Genomic DNA, 21,852 nt, shown 5'->3' on the forward strand with positions numbered 1-21,852 from the left:
CACAATATGCATCAACACGACAATAAAATAAAATACAATAGGAGTAATTTTCCTTAGCTTATAGCCTTTGAGAATCAGTATCATCCTCCCCACTTTATCGTGTGCATCAGAAACAAGGGCAGAAGTGCAGCACAGACATCATGAGTGCCCACAGTGGAAATGAGCCATAGAAGAGATGCATGTGCTGTGTTGCGATGGGATACAAGGACGTGAAGTGTAGCACAGATATCATGAGTGCCCACAGTGGAAATGAGCCATAGAAGAGATGCATGTGCTGTGTTGCGATGGGATACAAGGACGTGAAGTGTAGCACAGATATCATGGGTGCCCACAGTGGAAATGAGCCATAGAAGAGGTGCATGTGCTGTGTTGCGATGGGATACAAGGACGTGAAGTGCAGCACAGATATCATGGGTGCCCACAGTGGAAATGAGCTGTGTTGCGATGGGATACATGGACGTGAAGTGTAGCACAGATATCATGAGTGCCCACAGTGGAAATGAGCCATATAAGAAGTGCATGTGCTGTGTCGGGATGGGATGACACAATACTCATCAAAACACACACAAAAAAGATAATAATATTGAAACAAGAGTAATTTTCTTTAGATTTAAGAATATCAATGTATACATGTCTTGACCTCTCTTCAGGCTGAGGGGACATGATCCAGAGCTATACATTTTAACATGGCCAGGAAAATGTTGATAAGGTACACCCATTTCTTCCGGGTGGGTCCCCGGAGGCAATATCACTACAAGGGGTCAGTGGGCCGTATTACAGGTCTAACCCGGGAAGTTTCAGGGCCCTAGAAAGGTCTGTTTAGGGGGCGTATTACAACATTTACAACTAAGTCTATATACACCTAGTAGACACACAGACAGACAGACAAACAGGCAGATAGATAGACAGACAGACAGACAGGCAGATAGATAGATAGACAGGCAGACAGACAGACAGGCAGATAGATAGATAGACAGACACACACACAGACAGGGAGATAGATAGACAGACAGACATACACAGACAAGCAGATAGATAGACAGACAGACAGATAGATAGACAGACAGACAGACAGGCAGATAGATAGACAGACAGACAGGCAGATAGATAGACAGACAGACACACACAGACACACAGACAGACACACACAGACACACAGACAGATAGGCAGATAGATAGACACAGATAAAATAGAAAGACAGACAAACAGACAGACAGACAGGGTGGAGAGGAAGAAATACAAGGAAAAAAAGTATTCGGGATGAAAACGTCTCGTAGGATTTAACTAGGAAAAATTGTGATGAGAGAGAGAGAGAGAGAGAGAGACGCCTTCCCGCTGCCCCGCCCCAAAACCGCCTCCTGCGAGTACCGGTTGACTTAATTAGTTATAGACTTAGATTTACAAGTCCAATCCAAGAAGTTTCGGGTCCTTACAGAGTTCGGGATGAATATATTCTGTAAGGACCGAAAACTTCAAGGATTGGACTTGTAATACGGCCAGCGTTGCCAAATTATCGTACTGAACATTGTATTTATCATTTTTAAGTCTCAAACTCTCGTACCTACCCAAATAACAAAAGAAAATTAAAGTTAGCGTTGAAACTGTTATGTATTGTTGATCTTCGTTCTTCTTTGCTATAGTTATTGGTCAGAAACTACGAAAATGCAATGCGGTGAGTACGATAATTTGGCTACGCTGAATACGGCCCATTGTCTGAAGCTCCGAACACAGGCCTCGAACTCAAAGCAGAGGAAAGTTTTTCGACACAAGTGAAATAAACTACATAAAAGTGTCGTACGCAGCGGCAATCAGTTCTATAGCAGCCCCAAAGGTAAATTAAAACATGATTATTGTACTATATAGATATCTTAATTGTTATTCACTGATAGGCCTATAACTAGACAAGACGAAGAGGAGGAAAAGGAAGAGAGAAAGAAGCAGGAATTAGAGAAAACGAAACAAGAAACAGAGGAGGTAGAAATGAGGCGAAACAAGAAACAAAGAAGAAAAAGGAAAAGAAGAGGCAGAAAACCAAGAACTAGAGAAAGAAGAAGCAAAACAAGAAAAGGAAGAAAAAGAAGAGAGGAAGCATAAAGAGGAGCAGAAATGAAGACAAAACAAGAATCAAAGAAGAAAAAGGAAAAGAAGAACTAGAGAAAGAAGCAGAAATACGAAACGAAAGAAGAAAAGGAAGACGAAACAAGAAAAAGAAGAAAAGAAGCAGAAAGTGAAGTAACAGAAATATATATATAGAAGAAGAAACATAAGACTCGCCTTGTGATATCCGGTTCTTGATAATGTTGAAGCTAGCACGAGGATTTATTTTAAAACGTTTAATCAACATCCCCTCTCTCTCTCTCTCTCTCTCTCTCTCTCTACAGCACCAAATAATTTTAAGGTTGCTATAATGCCATTGATTTCTGGGTTTATTTAATTGTTATATGTATTTTTTTATATACCTCGGGGCGATATATTTATTCTTATTTTCCTTTTCTTCTTTTTCTTTTTCCTTTACGTTTTTCTCTTCTTCCTCCTCTTCTTCGTTTTCTCCTTTTTTTCGTTCTTCTCCTCCTTCTTATTATTTTTTTTCTTCTTTTTCTTTTCCTTATTTTGTTTCTTCTCCGTTTCCATTTTCTTCTTCATCTTTGCCTTTGTCTCGGTGTCTCCGTGGGTGTCAGGGTGAGGAACGCCGGATATCCTTTTCCTGATATCTTAATGCCAACACACACACACACACACACACACACACACACACACACACAAAGATAATCTACGTGGTCGTGTCTGCTGGTATAATTATGCTTTTGACTTTTGACAAATAAAAAAAGAACAGAGACGGCCCCGGTGCACTATAGAGACTGCAGCCAACACGTTGCAAACCTCTTAAACAATTCCTTTTCCTCGGTGTTTAATACTAGTAGTCTACCCACCACTACCACCAACACCAGACGACAACAGTATTAACGTAAATCTTGATCATGCATTGCCTAACTTTGTAATAACTAATACCGATTCAGTCCTAAATGCTTAGAACATTACTTCTTATCCTGCTTTCCTCTTTTCTTCGAGTTCCCCGGCTCTCCCAAAAGCGGAAAGACAGTTTATAAAAGGAGTAATATCACAGAACATTACTCCTTATCCTGTTTTCCTCTTCGAGTTCTGTCTATTTCCCTTTCTTTCGCTTCTCCCTTCCTGTTCTTCCTCTTTCCTCCCTTTCTCCATCTCTTTCTCCCCTCATCTTCTGTATTTCCTCATCCTGACCATATACCTCCATTCTCGTCTCCCTCTATATACCTCCGTAATTCCTTTATCTCTTCCCTTCCTTCTATACTTATGCTGTGTCCTTCTACCTCCTCACTTCCCCCCCAACATACACTTCCACCTGGGACTGCTCAGGCTGCAGGAATCGACCTCAAGATATTCCTCAGCTGATGTTTCACTCGTTTAAATTCGTCCTCCGCCTTGATCCAGATACCTTTAGAGTCACCTCCCGGAGAAAATGGAGCAAGAGGAAGACGACAAGAATGATGAAGAGAGATAAATGAGTATAGTTACAGGAGGAAAATTAAGTAGAAGGACGAAAACGAGGAAGAAGAGATGGATAAGGATCAAAGGGAGAAGAAGAAAAGAGTAAGAGGAGGAGGGGGAGGACAGAGGTGAGGATGATGGGAAGAGTATAAAGAATAAAGGAAGAAAAAATGAGGAAGAGGAGAAGTTCATTGGGGGAGAAAATGGAAGAAAAAACAGTATACATAAGAACATAAGGAGCGCATTTTGCTATCTTAAAATGCCACGCCATACTCCCTGATAAGGCTTTCGCTGATATGTCTTGTGTGGAGTCTGGGTTGGAGGCGTGAAGGCTACACTGAATAAGACAACAAACTTAAATCATGAGTTTATTTCCTTCAAGCGTTATGGGCAGCACCATCCTTGCCGCTGAGCACTTCTTACTTTGGACAAACTCAAATGTAGCGTCTGAGAATGACTGACAACTATATGAACACATGTAGGTATCCGGCCGGCCATTGTGACACACAGGGCGATGAAGCGTGATTACCACAACGGCATCATCAGCATTAACAACAATAACAGCAACAACAAAAACTTCTACTACTACTACTACTACTACTACTACTACCACTGTTACTGCTGCTGCTACTATTACTGGACTAGAAGTAATAAATCAGTTACATATAATATTCATTCCTAACTGCAGATTGATGATAATTTGTAAACATACGAGTACATACATCAAAATCATATGCAGGGATCTCATTGAGGGAAGATAAATACAAACTAACCACACGTGAACCACAACTATAGACTCAAAAACAATCAAAAGCGAAGGCGTGAATTCACCTTCTAATCTGCCCAGGTCCTGCCTCGCCGCCCAGCCTACGGTCCGGCCAGAAATAAGGACACTTGGCAGGAGTTACAGACACAGAGTAGCGTCCGGCGAGGTATTCTTGTTGGGGCTGCGACGTGATGAGGAGACAGCTATACAAATGATGGAGTTGGGACGGACGTGTTCCCTGCATCTTCCGCTCACGAGGCCTTGCTTTAGTTCACCTCACGCTGGGGAATAACAGTGGTAGGAGTTTAGTTCGGGGAGATCATTATCTACAGAGCGTTCCAGACACAAAGGGATCTCTGGCGCTACAGTTCCTGGGTGGCGGCGGGGGTCACAGCCTCACGCGGCCGGGCAGGGGTTCATAGAGGCTGTTCTCGATGACCTGCACCGTCCCTGGCTGTTCCTGGCGGGCGGCGGGGATCATGCGGCCGGGCAGGGGTTCATAGAGGCTGTTCTCGATGACCTGCACCGTCCCTGGCTGTTCATGGCGGGCGGCGGGGATCATGCGGCCGGGCAGGGGTTCATAGAGGCTGTTCTCGATGACCTGCACCGTCCCTGGCTGTTCCTGGCGGGCGGCGGGGGTCATGCGGCCGGGCAGGGGTTCATACAGGCTGTTCTCGATGACCAGATTGGAATCCCTTGTGCCTGCACCTTGGTGGCCGGTCGACTGAATGGACCTCGACTCTGTTTCTGTTGATCAATTTGTAATATAATTTAAGTTTATTACCATTATCATTATTATCATCATCATCATCATAGTCTCTCTCTCACTCTCTCTCTCTCTTATAAACACACACACACACACACACACACACAATAGAATACACTAACCTGGGGCCGAGGGTCTCCGCCGCAGCTTCCAAATGATCACACCTACCGTCACAGCCGCCACCACACCCCCCGCCACCCCCGCCACTATTATCACATATGTGGGCAGCGAGCCAGAGGAAGGACTGTTCTCCGTGGTGGTGGTGTTAAGGCAGGGGTCTGGGGTGGGTTTCATCATAGTGCTCTCCCAGGCGTGGTGACGTCACGCGCAGTTGGGAGAATTTCTTGGGCGTGTTTCATCACCGCGCCACAAGCACTTCCAAGTAGGATTGGGGCGGTCTTGGGAGAAACCAGCGTTGCCAATCTTCCACGTCGCTTTGACGTCTAATATGTCTTCAATTAACCTAAATTACACTTCTTATGTATAATTATGGAATTATAAATATAATCAATTGATATTTAGTTGAAATACAGCGATAGTATCTTCATTGTAAGGAATATGTGCACGTATTTTTGTTCCGTCTGCATCTTCAACGGCACCACGGTGTAAACAAACATTTAGTGTGTCGTGAGTAGACCCTGGCCACCTCGCCACCATGTCCCGCAGCTTGTACTGTGCATCAAATAACACTTGCACATTGATGCTGTGGTAGTTCTTGCGGTTGACGTACACTTCTTCGTGCTCATGAGGGGCCACTATTCTTACGTAGGTGCCATCAACAGCACCCACCACACCAGGAAAACCAGCAATATCGGCAAACTCCGCCTTCATTCTCTGCTTCTTCCCCCGGTTTAAAAGGAAGCCCATGAACCGCCTCATATTCTCTTGTGTCACGAGAGCATCCACGGTCTGGGTGATGATTCTGCTGACTGTGGCCCGGGAAACTCCAAAGTCATCTGCGCTGCACTGCTGCATTTTCCCGGTGGTGAGGTATAACAGAGTCAATGCCACTTTCAGCTCCGCTGTGACCGCACGGCTCCTCTCAGTCCTGTTGCCAGTCACGTGTCGCACCAAGTCAGTGACGAACAACAGGCCAGCACGATCCACCCTGTACCTCTTCTTGAACTCGGTGTCATCGTACTCATTAAAGATGTCCCTTCTCGGGCGAAAATTCCTTGGTCGGTGCTGGCGGGGTTGTTCACGGGCTGCCATGTTTACAGTCTGACGCTTGGAACCTTCCTTGGGAGCGCTTGGGAGACCCCGCATGGCCTCCCAAGGCGGCGAGCGAGATAGGCAGAGTTCCAAGGCTTGGGAGCTTTCGTGAAACATGCCCAAGGTTTCTCGCACGCTTGGGACTCCTTGAGCACACTTCCATGGACTTGGGAACTTTGATGAAACCCACCCCTGGTGGGCCGTTGAGTAGCCATTCGGAGGCACCAGTCACAGAAACCGACAGGCGTGCAATGTTCTTCAATTTGTAAGAACCATTTTTTGTTTGGACACAACTGTCGAATGTCAGATTAGATTCGACCTTGGAGGTTGTGAGAGCATCCGGCACGACCTTTACTTCCACCGTCACCAGCGTCCAATTGGCACTGCTCAGGTTGCAGCTCTTGACATTAAAACAATGCTCAACTTTTCCTTCAAGTGTTTCGTCTTCCACTTTGACGCAGAAACCCTCAAAGTCATCTCCCGGCTTCACATACAACGATATCGACGTGGCGTTTTGTGGTTGCGTTTCATTCTCCTGATAGATTTTTTTTTCTTCTCCCTCCTTCACGACTACATCAGGCTCGACACAGTCCTTGGCGAAGGCGAGGCCGAGGCCAAGGGCGCCCACAAAGACCACAACGAGCAGGACAACCACAGCCACGCGTCCCGCCATCACCAGCGCGTGGGTGTGAGTACTACATGAGAAAACACATATAGGCAGACCAATCGTGCTCGCTTTCCGGTGTGGTACGTGTCGTCTCACATCCTTTGTCGTGAAACATCCCATCCGGGCCTGATCTACTATCACAGAGCAGCTTATAAGTGAAGCACCTAAGTTTTAAGAAAGTACCAAGGAGGTCCTGAAAAGCGATGCAAAGCGAAACAGGTCACATGAAGAAGAAGAGTGACTTGATATCGGCCATTAAAGGGAATGGGCTAAAGAGTAGCTTAGCCGGATATTTTGTTTTTATTTATCAATGATCCACGAGGCATCCTAGAGTTAGATCAAAGTATGTGCTTATCTTTGTATTCATTCATACACACTCTGGTAATATTTCTGTGGGGTCTGATTCACTTATTAGAGTGAAATTCTATTGTGATAAAAAGTCACAAATTCGTGTCACTAGTAAAAATGAAACTAGTAATTTAAGTTTTGCCACCATGAAATATATACAGATAGATAAATATGAAAGTTCACGAAGTCACAATAAGAGACATCACCCGCTTTGCGCAGTAAAAATATGCTATTTTAGGTATTTGATACCCGCAATATCGTATGACAGCTAGGCTGGCCAGATTGTCGTACTCCCGACTTCCTGCCCCAAAACTGGGCTCCAATAACGAAACTAATCTACAGTTATCGTTAAGTTTCTTGGTGATAGTTAGGCGTCAAAAACCGTTAAATACTATGCTCTGAGTACGACAGTCTGGCAACGGCCATGCTATACGTATTGTTGTGCTGGAAGCTTCCCCCGGCGACCATAGGCCTCTAGAAGGCTCCCGGAGAAACGAGCAAGGGGGCGGGGAGCAAGGCGAGCCGTCCGCTCCCCGCGGGGCGCGGCCTGGCGCCAGGCGGGAAGTGTTGCCAACTCCCATATATTTTTGCTACATGTTCTTGTATGATCTAAAATATACTGTAACATTCTAGACTGTACTGTTCTGGATATATATAGGAGAAGAGGGCGAGAGAGGGCCAGTCCCAGTCACAGTAAGCTAGTGTTAAGTGAAGAGTCAGAGTGAAGTGTACTACTAAGGAAGAATATTAAACTACAGAAGTTGTGCAAAGTGTTTATATATATCTCCCTCCCACGGAGTCTTGTGACGGCGACACGGAACCCAAGTAACACGTCCGGCATAACAGTATTTTCATATTATTGTTCTGTTTTGAATGTTGTGTTCAAGAAAAAGAATACTCATAATTTTAGTTAATTTTTTGGTTATAAGGATTCTTTACGAAATACAATTATAACATTACCTGCTTTAGTTGTATAATGATTGATTGATAGTTTATTGTTGCAGGTAAACAACAAGGGAGAAGGGAGCACACTCTGTCCTGCCTGGGGGTTGGGATGGCATGTTCCTCCCTTCTCCCTTGTTGTTTACCTGCAACAATAAGCTATCAATCAATCACCTTCTTTTACTTAGGAAACGTCCTGAATTTGTGGGAAAAAAAGAGCGTTTGTGGGAGTTTTACTTTTGAGGTGGCAACACTGAGAGCAACGTTACGAGATTGTCGTACTCAGCTTCATATATTTACCAACTTCCGACCCAAAAACTGTCTCCTAGGCCCCAATAACTAGATTCATTTATATCTATCGTTAAAATAGTTGATGCCTGATGTTTTTTGGCAATAGTTAGCCGTCAAAAGCCCTTAAATACAATGCCCTGAGTACGATAATCTGGTAAAGGTGACTGAGAGAACTGTACAGCAAGAGCAAGAGCAAGAGGATACAGTTGCACTGACAGTGGGGTGAAAAGTGTGTAATAGTGGAAAATAGCAAAGCACACGGGCAAGTAAATCAGGGAAAGAAAAGGATGAAGTGCTTAAGAAAGTGATGTAAGACAGAAAAGAAAAGTGTGAATACGTGAAAAAGAAGAAGAGGAACGAAAGGAGGAGGACTTGATAAGCCATACAAAGGCGTCACAGGTCAAAAGAAGAAGAAGAAGAATGGTGGGTGGGCGTGTATTCTTGGTCGTCCTGCTCGTTGTGGCCTATGTGTGCGCCAAGCCTCCTGATGTAGTCGTGAAGAAGGGAGAAGATAAAATAATCTATCAGAATGAAACACAAGCACAAAACGCCGCGTCGACATCGTTGTGTGTGAAGCCTGGAGGTTTGTTGAGTGTCTGCGTCAAGGTGGAAGACGAAACACTTGCAAAAAATGCTGAGGGATGTTTCGATACCAAGAGCTGCAGCCTGACCAGTGCCCCGTGGAAGCTGGTGACGGTGGAAGCAAAGGTCTTGCCGGGCATAGTTTCCACACGCTTCAGCGTCGAATATAATCTGACCTTCGACGGTTGTGTCCAAACGAAAAAGGAAGTTTACGAGTCGGAAAACATTGCACGCCTGACGGTTTCTGCAGGTGGTGCCTCTGAATGGCAACTCAACGGCTGCCCTGACCCCACCACGGAGGACCCTTCCTCTGACTCGCTGCCCACATATGTCATTGTGATAATAGTGCTGGTGGCTTTGGCGGTGGCGGCGGTGGCGGCGGTGCTGGGTGTGGTCTTTTTGAAGCGGAAGTAGACTCTTGGCCCCACGTTAGTGTAGGTATTCTGTTGTGTGTGTGTGTGTGTGTGTGTTTACGAGAGAGAGAGAGAGAGAGATGATAAATGAAAAAAAATAGGCATCTTAGGAATAGCAGCTCCTACTGGGTGCGCGTTTAGGGCATGGTGTGGTGGTAATTACAACATTTCTAGCACATATGAAGGGGTTTTGACAAGCGGACAGGCGTCTTTATGTCACAAGGGGTGTATTTTTCCTTTTGGGCTCTTCCCTTTCTTCACCCCGGAGCTCGCAGTCTCATCACCCATCGACTTGGAAGAAATTGTTAGGCCAGCGTGGAAAAATACACCCCTTGTGACATAAACACGCCTGTCTGCTTGTCAAAACCCCATCATACGTGCTAGAAATGTTGTAATTACCACCACACCGTGCCCTTAATGCGCACCCGGTAGGAGCCGCTATTCCTAAGATTTACCTAAAAATACATTATAAATTGATCAACAGAAAGTCTTGAGGTGCATGCAGTCATCCGGCCGCCGAGTTACAGACACAGGATATTCTGGGCAGGTCATCAAGAACAGCTTGTATGAAACCCCTGCCCGGCCCCGTGACCCCAGCCGCCCACCAGTAACAGCCAGGGATGGTGCAGGTCATCGAGAACAGCCTGTATGAACCCCTGCCCGGCCCTGTGATCCTGCTTCCACCCAGAAATCGTAGTGCCACAGTCCACCTTGTGTCTTGAGCCTAGGTTCAATTCCCGGCCAGGTTGTTGGGAAAAAAATATTCCCGAGTAGATTTGTTCCCCTTGTGCTTGGAGGAGCGGTGATCTCCCCCATGAGGGTGGCGGCTTAGAATACAGGACGTTTCGACGGAAGTACAATTCGACGGTCTGTCTTGGACGAATCGACGGTGTGGATATTTTCCAGTCGAATAATCTTGAGCGATTCGACGGTCCATTCACGTTACATAATTATTCATATACTATTTATCATTATTCAGATAGCATGTGTTAAAATATTTTATTGTACAATAATAAAGATTGATTGATTGATTGATAGTTTATTGTTGCAGGTAAACAACAAGGGAGAAGGGAGGAACATGCCACCCAACCCCCAGGCAGGACATTATACAACTATTAATACATGTGTAGGTAGCACCATGAAATTAAAAAGATACAATGGTAGGAAGGAAAGCACAACAAGGGAGGGGGCAGTACCTCCCCATGGACAATAAGACAATAAAATGTGGGGACGGAGAACATTGCCCAAGCACTAGATGGGAATGAATACAGAGATAGAGTAAATACTAGTCCTTAAAGTAAAATACTGCAGAGATCACAGCCTTGTATAGCACGGCAGTAGTTCAGGCTGCCACACACGGCATCACCACCTTGGTGCAAACTGAGGGTGCATGTTCTTTGAGGATAGCGGGGAGGACATCATGGGATAAACCAGACATGGCTAAATTAGGATAGCTAAAATAAAATAAACATTAGGATTAACGGTATACAGGACTTTATTTGTCATTATTCAGGTAACACATGGATAAAATATTTATTGCACATTTATTAAAAGATAGCTTATATATAGCCTACACTTAAAAAATTCATTACTTTTCCATATTTTCATCTGCTGACCTAATTTGAGGATGGTGATACTGGGAGACACGGCGCAGTAACTCTTGAGGCTGTAGCTGGCCATCTTTGTACGCTTCCCATATGTCAAAAATGTTCTTCTGGTAATTCTTGTATATTTTAAACATACGTTATATGTCATATTTTATTATGATAGTATTTTGTTTGGTGATTATAATATTATGTTATGTGGACGATACGACGGGAAATTCCGGGGCGTTTCGACGGGGACGTGATTTTGGGCGGATCGACGATGTCGTCGAATTGCACCGCCGTCGAATCGTCCTGTTACCGGCGGCTTACATCCGGCATCCCTCCCTAGCCTGTGTTTCTCCACGACGGGGCAGGAACTGGATGGCTCGCTTCATCATTTATATAGCTGTCTCCTCATCATGTCGCAGCCCCAACAAGAATACCTTGCCAGACTCTTCCCTGTGTCTGTAACTCCTGCCAAGTGTCCTTATTTCTGGCCGGACCGTAGGCTGGGCGGCGAGGCAGAACCTGGGCAGATTAGAAGGTGAATTTACCCCTTCGGTTTTGATTTTTTTCGAGTCTAGTTGTGGTTCACGTGTGGTTAGTTTATATTAATCTTCCCATAATGAGATCCCTACATAAGATTTTGATGTATGTACTTGTATGTTTACATATTATCCAGACATGGGGTAGTAGTTAATTCAACCAATTAAATATTTAGTATGGCACATGTGTATGAAATTTGCAAGTTCACCTTTCAGTCCTTCATGTAATCACGATTGTAATCTCAATTAATACATCATGTAATCATAATCTATTACACTTAACTTCATTGTATTCGTAATCGTGAAAATATGAAGTAATCGTAATCGACTACATAACATAAGTAATCGCCCCGTGTCTGATCTTATAATCAATCTACAGGTAGGCATGAATATTATATGTAACTAATTTATTACTTCTAGTCCAGTAACAGTAGCAGCAGCAACAGTGGTAGTGGCAGGAGTATAGTAGTAGTAGTAGTTGTAGTAGTAGTAATAGTAGTTGTAGTTGTAGTAGTAGTAATAATAGTTGTAGTTGTAGTAGTAGTAATAGTAGTTGTAGTAGTAGTAGTAGTATAGTAAGACTCACCATAGAGTGCGGCTGTGTCTGTGGCCTATGAGGAACAAGCGGAAGTACAGCAATGCCACGTTTTTAACCCCTTCAACACGAGGACGAGTATACTGTGTCCCTGTGTGCCCATTACCATATCCGTGAACGCGTATACTGTGTCCTGGCTATCTTTAGCCAATATACGAGTTATTTTATCTATATTTATGCTTACATCTCAAAATTATCAATTAATTTATGTTTCTCTATGTGCACCATTTAATTCTGCATGTTTTCATATATAATACATGATGATTGTGTTGAGTTTATGGCTGAAAACTTGTTATATTCAATAGCAACATTTGAAATTTGACGCACACGGCGATCTCGGATACGGCACAGGGCGCTGTTTTGGCCCAGCTGTAGTAAGTTTCTTTATGTGCACCATTTAATTCTGTATGTTTTCATATATGATACATGACGATTATGTAGAGCTTATGGCTGAAAACTTGTTACATTCAATAGCGACATTTGAAATTAAGCGCGCGCGGCAATCTCGGATGCGGTGTGGGGCACTGTCTTGGCCCGATCGTAGTGAAGTGGTTAACCCCACATTGATTGCCTCTCTGTCTCTTGTGCCGTTACCGCCACGAGGATTTGAATTTTTTTTCTTAACCCGGTAGCAGCGAGGATCCTGTTTCTTAATGATCCCTCTAAGTGAGAAAAATGAGAAAAAATCTCCCATCACACAAATTCAATATAATATATATTGAATCATTTGTGATCAGTTTATGCATCATCTATTTTGGGTGGTTTATATTGTGGCACAAAACTGGCCCGTTGCTGCTACACGGTAAAGCCACAAATTTGGCCCGTCGCTGCTACCGGGTTAAAGGATGTCGCCTTTTCATGTGGAGATGACTTTTTTTGGATGATGATAGTTAGTAGAAATACTAAACTACCAAACATTAATTTCATACCTTGATAATGTGTAATTACAATGTGTTTATATATTTCTCACTTCTTTTTTAACTTTTTTTTTCAGCTAAGGAGACAGTTCAAGGGCATAAAAAAATTATTAAAAAAAGGCCCACTACTTACTGCTCCTGAATAGAAGTCAAAGGAGTGTCCAAAAAGAGAGGTCAATTTCGGGAGGAGAGGTGTCCTAATACCCTCCTCTTAGGTGTAATATGTAAGCTGTTACTATATCTAGGGTAGGCGGTGGCCGAAGTGATAGCGTACTGGACCCACATTTGCCGCGTGATGGACGACGCAGGTTCGAATCCTCACGCTACCACTCGGATTTTTCAGTCACCGCCGAGTGGCTTAAAACTACCCACATGCTGTCCTGAAGACCACCCATCAACCCGGACTCTAGAGGAAGCCGTCCAAGCGAATCAAGTACGAGTTCCGGGGGGCAGCATGAGCCAATGCAAGATGGCGCCACTATAAACACTCGCCTGCGCCAGAACGGGCTGGGCCGACCATCAGGCCCCACCTGGAAGAAGCCTTGGGCCGACCATCAGGCCCCACCGGGAAGATGCCTACCGGCGCAATAGGCAACAACGTAAAAAAAAAAAAAAAAAAAATCATAGTTCAGGTAACTCTCAATTTACTTGAGTTTGGTTTACGAGTTTTTTAAATAACGCTGGGTCCAAAATCCAAATCAATGTTTAATTTACATGTTTTTTTCACTTATACGTGATATTTTATGGAGTGGCCACCAGATGTCTCACACAACTGGACTCACACGGCGCCGCGGCCACACAGCTGAGCTCAGTTCTTCCCGCGCACCACTTACATATAGTACCCACGCTGCCATGCTATTCAACAACAACAACACCCTCGCTGCTGTGCTACCACGAGGGAAAGGGCAGCCAGAGGAGGAACCACGACAGGGAGAGGAGTCAGAGTGATACAGTAGGCAGTAAAGGTACAAACCTTCCTCTTGTTTGATTTACATTGTTTTTGATTTATGCGACCTCTTCAAGGACACAATACTCGCGTAAATCGAGTTACCTGTACTGTTATCTTTTCTCTAGTCTCCAAATAGGCATATTTTTTTTCCTATATCTACAAAGTATACTGGTATATAGTTTTGCTAAAAGATATGTCACCAATATGCTGATTTGTGATGGTCTAATGGAAATAGAAAATTATACTTTCGAGCAAACATTTATTTCAGTGTTCCTAGGTAGTTTTGTTATAAAAAAGTATATACTGTTTTATGCATTTTATGATAAATAGTAGAAGAAATAACAAGTAAAAAGAGCTGGCACACATTAAGGCAATGTTATATAATTCTGGGGAAATTGTGACCAAAATCTTGGGAAATTTTAACATGTATTTGGGGAAATCCTGGAATGGCAAAGTCTTTCACACTTCACTTGTCATCATATATGCTGCTGCTCCATATCACCTGTGACTTCTGGTAGGTATTAATTTCTAAACTCTTAAATTACAATTTTCTCACTCCTCCCCCCTTAAAACCCCTCTGGTCAATCTCTTACAGCCCTTTCTCACATAATTAATGTCTGTCCTAGAGTGTTCGCCGTGCACCCAAGTGGCCCAAGTTGGTGAGATTGGTAGCACCTCGTTATCCCTGGCAGAGCTATAAGCCCTTAAATGATGCTTAGCTCGGGGGATTATTTAATCACCTTTTTTAATCAAACATAATATCCTTACTCTAGTAGCCACTGCATTGTCCTCACCCCACATGATTGTTCCTAAGATTTTCATCTGTATCTTTTACTTCTAGACCAAACACCATATCAATAAAACAGGCATTAACCAATCATGAGCCCCCTCAAAATGGTTCATCCATAAGTGGGCACACATAACAATTATGAAGTTAATGTAATGTAGCAAATGTTTTGACCTGGTAGACTGGCCATTAATACATGAATAGAAAGGAAGAAAACATTACATGTACTTAAATCAGAGGTAATGATATATTCACAATATTCAACTTGCATCAGCTTAAATCCTTTTGTTACATAAACACTAATAAATGGAGGTTGATGATGCAGACATGGCATTTTTTATTGATTGTATTATCCCCTTCCATTTTTTCAGCATAATTACATACAAAATATATCCAAAGAAGTAATGATACAAAGGAAGAACAAACGGGGCTGCCTGACAAAAGTTTTGGCCAGTGGAATGGGCCATGTATCAGACACATTCCAAAATTATGTACTACTAACAAGTAGAGCCATAATAAAGATCATAAAACTCTACAGATGGAGGAAATAAACAGAAAATCACAGATGCAGATGGTCAGTGGAAAATGAAAAATCACTCGGTTACATGAGCTTCAATACGTACCCACTCAATTATTTACTTGTTACTTGAGCACTGCTATTCACACCTCACAACATACCTTAATACCTCAGTTACTGTGTTCATAGTCAATACCACCTTCTGAGAACAGAGGAACACTCACACCAGACACAGACTTTGCAAGACTTTCCCCAGTGGCTTGTCTTGCTTTTGAACTAGGCTTTTTTAGGGATGTTCCTTCATTTTCTTACTTTCTCTTCTTTGTGGAACACAACCGGTCTTGTTTAGCAAACTTTTTTATTACTCGGCTCTGAAACAGCTGATTCATCCACAGGCCACTTATTGTCATTTGGTAGATAGCTCCTGCCAGCATCGAATGGTGCAATTAATTTACATAACAAGCTGTTTGCAGTTTTCAAAACTTGAAGGTCTTTAACTTCATCGCACTTAAGCAAAAGCTGTGACAAAATCTTGTTCTTTATTTGTTCCTAGTATTTCTCAACTTGTACACCAGTGGTTTCCTCATTACTGATAACATCACGGATCGTTTCAACTTCTTCTGTTGGCAACTTGGGTTCGTCTATTTGTGATTTGTTTCTTAAAAATCCTACAACTGCATGTATATGCTTACATATGTTCTTCATGCCTTCAGCATTGTCATCACATGTGCATATATCCTACATGCATTTACAGACAAGACAATCTGGACACCTTTCTCTACACACTCCACAAGTAGGATTACTCGCCTCAATCTGATACTGCTTGTTCTCAAAGGATTCAGAGTACACAGTAAAAATACCATGATCCTCCTGAGTAACTTCAAGCTTCATGCCTTTTTCATGTCTCTGGAAGGTTTTCCAGTTCTCCTCTTCATCAAATCAATCATTCTCTTAAAAAAAGTTTTTCCTTTACCATTGGTTAAAATTGTGAACAGGAATGTCGAGGCATTGCATCCTTGCCTTATACCATTTGTTATATTTATTGTTGTCTGCTTAGTTCCATTTATAAATATATTAGTGAGGTCATCTGTATATGTTTGCTACAAGATTAATGATTTTGGGGTGGACTTCGTAATTCATCAGCGCTGTGATCAGTGTTTTTTTGTCTATTGAATCAAAGGCTTTTTTTTAAATCAAGTGAGGTCACAATCGGCTCTTTTTTCATTTTGTAACTTTGATTAATGTTGTATTTTAGTGTGTATAAATTGTCTGTAATTCTTCTGTCTTCATTGAAGCCTGATTGCAGGTTGCTAATGTTGTCTGACTCTCATGTGATTTTCAATAATGCAGTATTTTAGTGTGTATAATGTTTTTCATTAATGCAGTATTTTAGTGTATAAATTAGATGAGTTCTGGCCCTCGAAAAAAATGCCAAATTATCTGGAAAGCATAATTTGGTACAGAAAAGTGGGTCTACTATTAAGTTTTTTTTGCATATCCCAATGTAATTTAAAACAAAGTTATGAATATTGAGAACATTATTCTTCAATAATCTTTGACACAGATGCGGTATTATGATAAATGAAATTATGAAGCTTCAGTTGCACAGCAGCCTGAATCTACGACCTGTTATTCGTTGTATTTTGGTCTACAAAAACTTCTGTACTATCAGTTTTAGGCACTTGATACACTAAAGCAATTAATAAATCATGAACACAGATTTTACTTGTTCATTATGTATTTATACCTTGGAGATAGATTTATACAACTTGGCATTCCAAACTTTTGCATAAAGAACCCCATGCTGTAAGGATCCACAACAATGACATAATGTAACAGGCGTTCTCTCTTCAGGGTGGGTGTGGTCCTTCGCCAGGAGAACCACTACTGCACCAACCACCGCCAGCTGTTAGGGCGGCACCAGGTGGAGTGTCGCCACCTTGAGCTGCTGGGCTACACCGTGGTGGAGGTGCCGCACTTCCTCTGGTACTCCATGGCACACGCTACATATGAGGACAAAGCACAGTACCTCAGGGAACAGATATTTCCCATCAGATAATAGCACTTTTTTCACCTCTTAACCCCTTGACTGCAGATTTCCTACAAGAAGACATCACCAAGCTACAGGAATGGAACAAAAAGTGGCTGCTACAATGCAATGAAGAAAAATTACGTTGAGGGTTTTTAAGAATGAGTTTTGTTATTTTTTATTCCCACATCAGGACATAAAGAAAAGTACACCATGTGGTAATCATTTTCTCTCTCTCTTAACCCCTTGACTGCAGATTTCCTACAAGAAGACATCACCAAGCTACAGGAATGGAACAAAACGTGACTGCTACAATGTAATGAAGAAAAACGTAAAGTCCTGCACCTTGGGAGGGGATATCCAGCATACCAATACCACATGGGAAACACTGCACTATCCACCACAGAAGCAGAGAAAGACCTGGGAGTATATGTTTCCAGGCTACCAGTGAAGGGATATCCAGCATACCAATACCACATGGGAAACACCGCACTATCCACCACAGAGGCAGAGAAAGACCTGGGAGTATATGTTTCCAGGCTACGAGTGAAGGGATATCCAGCATACCAGTACCACATGGGAAACACCGCACTACCCACCACAGAGGCAGAGAAAGACCTGGGAGTATATGCTTCCAGGCTACCAGTGAAAGCCAAATCCATGCAATCACAGCGGACGGGCTAAGGAGTGGAGGTAGCCTGTTCCCTTGCAACCTAGATATAATGCTAATGCTGCATATAGAGACAAAGTGCAGTACCTCAGGGATCAGATACTTCCCATTTGATAATAGCACTTTTTTCACTATCAAGGAGTGAAGGTCGGTTGGGATGGTATTCTCAAACAGCTCCGCCTCTCACATTAACAACTTCCAGAGGTCAAAAGGGAGGGTAATCAGGTTTTCTGGAGTTTTCCCCAAGGCTCATGGCACGGAAGTAAGGTCAAGCTACCACTAGGGTCATAAGAGTACCCATGTAAGTAATCGGGTTTTCTGGAGTTTTCCCCAAGGCTCAGGGCACGGAAGTAAGGTCAAGCTACCACTAGGGTCATAAGAGTACCCATGTATATACTCAAATATGTGAACTTGGACCCATGTAAGTATTCGGGTTTTCTGGAGTTTTCCCCAAGGCTCAGGGCACGGAAGCAAGGTCAAGCTACCACTAGGGTCATAAGAGTACCCATGTATATACCCAGAAATCCTGTGAAAGCCTTGTCAAATATGTGAACTTGGGAGCCGAGACGTTTGTGATACAGAACCAAGGTCAAGCTACCACTAAGGTCATAAGGGTACCCATGTAAGTAATTGGGTTTTCTGGAGTTTTCCCCAAGGCTCAGGGCACGGAAGCAAGGTCAAGCTACCACTAGGGTCATAAGGGTACCCATGTAGCCTAAATACCCAGAAATCCTGTGAAGGTGTGAACTTGGGAGCCGAGACGTTTGAGAATATGACCCGATGAAGCTGTTTCCTTGCATCCTGGATCTGTGTAATGCCGCTAAAGTGTGCTGAAGGAAGTTATTTGTAGCGGTATTGAAGAGGATGTCACTGATTTTTTTTTTTCCTTTTGTCATAACTGCATGTAGATAACTCTGTAAAATTATACATATTTTCTATACAGTATAATTATTCCAAGAAGGAGATATGAAGCCCTGAGTTAGTATTCTTATTCCTCTTATTACTGGTATAGTGTAGAGTGTATTAGAAGAATTATGTACTGAAGAGAGTAGAGTGGAGTTCCCAAAGGCTCAGTTTTGGCACCAATAATGTCCATAATATATACCTGAACAGAGTAGACTGTATAGATGGAGCCAGTTATGGGAGATGGAATTTAATGCAAACAAGTGCCATGTTATGGAAATGGGGAAAAGTAAAAATAATACCAAGGATAACATACAGAATGGGGGAAGAAAACTTAAAGGTGGTACATGAAGAAAAGGATTTGGGAGTAACGATGCAAGACACACTATTCCCAGAAAAAAACAAACAATTAAGCTGTTTGGAAAAACCTACAGGATGATGCAAAATAAAAGGATATCATTCCATTTTATGAACAAAGAGATGAAAATAATAATATCAATGATAAGACCAAAGCTTGAATATGCTGCAGTTGTGTGGTCACCTCACAAAAAAGAAGGATATCAGAAAGTTGGAAAGGATACAGAGAATTGCAACTAAAATGGTCCCAGAACTCTCGAATATGACGTATGAAGACAGATTGAAGGAGATGGACTTGACGACACTGGAACAAAGAAGGGAGAGAGGAGATCTGATCACGCTGTATAAGTTGGTAAATAAGTTTGATGAGGTGGATAGAGATGATCTTTTCTCTACTGCAAGAACGCGGGGGCTGAAAGGACATGGGAAGAACCTTGATTGATAGATTGATAGTTTATTGTTGGAGGTAAACAACAAGGGAGAAGGGAGGAACATGCCATTCCAACCCAAAGGCAGGACAGTGTGTGATTATACAACTATTAATACATGTGTAGGGAGCACCATGAAACTAAAAAGATACAATGGTAGGAAGGAAAGCACTACAAGGGAGGGGGCGGTACCAGCCGGCCTCCCCCTGGACAATAAGACAATAAAATGTGGGGACGGAGAACATTGCCCAAGCACTAGATGGGAATGAATACAGAGCTAGAGTAAATGCTAGTCTTTAAAGTAAAATACTGCAGAGATCACAGCCTTGTATAGCACGGCAGTAGTTCTGGCTGCCACACACGGCATCACCACCTTGGTGCAAACTGAGGGTGTTCTTTGAGGATGGCAGGGAGGACATCATGGTTCAGGAGCCAACAAATCGTAGTACCTATAGTCTGCCCTAAGGCGCATGCATAGCTAAGCGTATTGAAGCTTGCTGAGCTTTAGCACCATAGGCCCCCTCCTCTAGACCGGAGAAAGAAGAAAAAGGAGGGGAGAGCAAAAGCCGCCGTCCGCACTGGCCGGGCCAGGCCAGGAGCCAGGCGCAGCCAAGGAACATATTTTTTTTTTTTTCTTTTTTGCTACATTTTCTGCCTATACTATAATATTACTGTACTGTGACTGTTCTGTTATATATATAGAGAAGAGGAGAGAGAGAAGTCAGTCCCAGTGATATAGTAAGCTAGTGGTAAGTGAAGAAGTCAGAAGTGAGTGTACTACTAGGAAGAAATATTAAAGAAGCTGCAAGCAAGTGTTTACATATCTCCCTCCCACGGAGTCTCCTGACGGCGACACGGAACCCAAGTAACACGTCCGGCATAACAGTATAGTCAGTGCCAGGGTCCACTGTGTGTCATCCTGAAGGGCACGTCGAGCAAGGCAGTCTGCATTCTCATTGAGCTGGATGCCCACATGGGAGGGGTGGACCGTGGTACCTGCGGCCTCAAGGGCACGGATCAGCAGTCACAGGCACAGTTACAAGATCACGGGTCGTAGGGGGAGGAGGACAGGTTCATGTAATGCAGCCTAAAGAAACTTAATAAAAGGACCTGTTTGAGTGTTGAAAAAAAAAAGCTTTCACCACATAGAAATACACATGGAACAGCTTGCGGGGAGAGGTGGTGGAGGCGAGCAGTGTCCACCAAATGAAGGAAAGGCTGAATGAACGTAGATATGGATCGAGACGGGACTATTAGAGCTTAGTATGGGCCCAGTAGACTACAAATAGGTAAATACACACACACACACAAGAGAGGGAGAGAGAGAACACACACACACACACACACACACACACGAGAGAGAGAGAGAGAGAACACACACACACACACACAGAGAGAGAGAACACACACACACACACACACACACACACAGAGAGAGAGAGAGAGGGAGAGTGTATGTGTGTGTGAGGTTACAAATATAGAGTTATCGATTAGTTTAGTCATGCCTCCCCTCCTCTCTCTCCCTCTCTCTCTCTCTCTCTCTCTCTCTCTCTCTCTCTGCTGTTTTCTCCAGGTCTGATTCCCCCACAAAAATATAAATACATAAATAAATGCAGATACGTATAGTAATTTAAACTATTTCGTGGGCGATTCAAATTACACTTTCTCAGTACTTTCCCAACACATATCGAGGCAGCCTTTAATTCACTCTGACGTTTCACTACAAAAAGTTCATAAAGTCACATCAAACTGCATGAAAACGGATCTCTCTTGCAAGCTCTGACAGGTGCTGAGGGAGAGGAGGAGGAGGCAGGAAGAGGAGGAGAGAGGGATAGGACGATAGTTGCCATGCAGTGAAGAGTATAGTGGCAACTCGACATTACATAAGCAGATGTCAAAGATGAAATTAGAAACGGAGATATGATGGGGTATAAAGAGAGATGGGAGGGAGGGAAACACTAGGGGAGCCGTATGTCCCTAAGTCCAGTAATAGGATAAATAGCGAAGTGTATGGTAGACCTAGCTTCTGGAAGAGGCTGCACACTAGGGAACT

At 43.2% G+C, this 21,852-nt stretch overlaps 1 protein-coding gene and 1 long non-coding RNA gene across 4 annotated transcripts; one reads left to right on the forward strand and one right to left on the reverse strand.

Moving 5' to 3' along the window:
- Positions 1-3,884: 3,884 nt before the first annotated feature.
- Positions 3,885-7,180, reverse strand: LOC127001309 (uncharacterized). Its single transcript, XM_050865735.1, has 4 exons — positions 6,466-7,180; positions 5,184-5,339; positions 4,897-5,042; positions 3,885-4,815 (listed from the first exon to the last, which is right to left on the reverse strand). The coding sequence occupies exons 1-4, from the start codon at positions 7,058-7,060 to the stop codon at positions 4,684-4,686; spliced, it is 1,029 nt and encodes a 342-aa protein (XP_050721692.1). The 5' UTR covers positions 7,061-7,180; the 3' UTR covers positions 3,885-4,683.
- Positions 7,181-7,691: 511 nt separating this feature from the next.
- On the forward strand, positions 7,692-19,066 carry LOC127001310 (uncharacterized). Of its 3 annotated transcripts, none has more exons than XR_007755007.1 (4): positions 8,674-9,537; positions 10,001-11,646; positions 17,267-18,466; positions 18,587-19,066. It is a non-coding gene; the product is annotated as an uncharacterized LOC127001310 (long non-coding RNA). The 3 variants fall into 3 exon arrangements; XR_007755008.1 differs by having other exon boundaries at positions 17,267-18,483; positions 18,717-19,065; XR_007755005.1 differs by lacking the exons at positions 17,267-18,466; positions 18,587-19,066 and having other exon boundaries at positions 7,692-9,537; positions 10,001-17,132.
- Positions 19,067-21,852: the final 2,786 nt, after the last annotated feature.

This window comes from Eriocheir sinensis, chromosome 20 (genome assembly GCF_024679095.1).
Source record: "Eriocheir sinensis breed Jianghai 21 chromosome 20, ASM2467909v1, whole genome shotgun sequence".
NCBI classification, from domain to species: domain Eukaryota; kingdom Metazoa; phylum Arthropoda; class Malacostraca; order Decapoda; family Varunidae; genus Eriocheir; species Eriocheir sinensis.

Bases quoted from the DNA above. Each gene is read 5' to 3' on its own strand.
- LOC127001309 (XM_050865735.1), bottom strand. From the start codon at position 7,060: ATGGGATGTTTCACGACAAAGGATGTGAGACGACACGTACCACACCGG. The intron at 5,043-5,183 runs GTTAGTGTATTC...ATTGATCAACAG, and splicing joins GCGGAGACCCTCGGCCCCAG to AAACAGAGTCGAGGTCCATT. The intron at 4,816-4,896 runs GTCATCGAGAAC...GGGACGGTGCAG, and splicing joins AACAGCCAGGGACGGTGCAG to GTCATCGAGAACAGCCTCTA.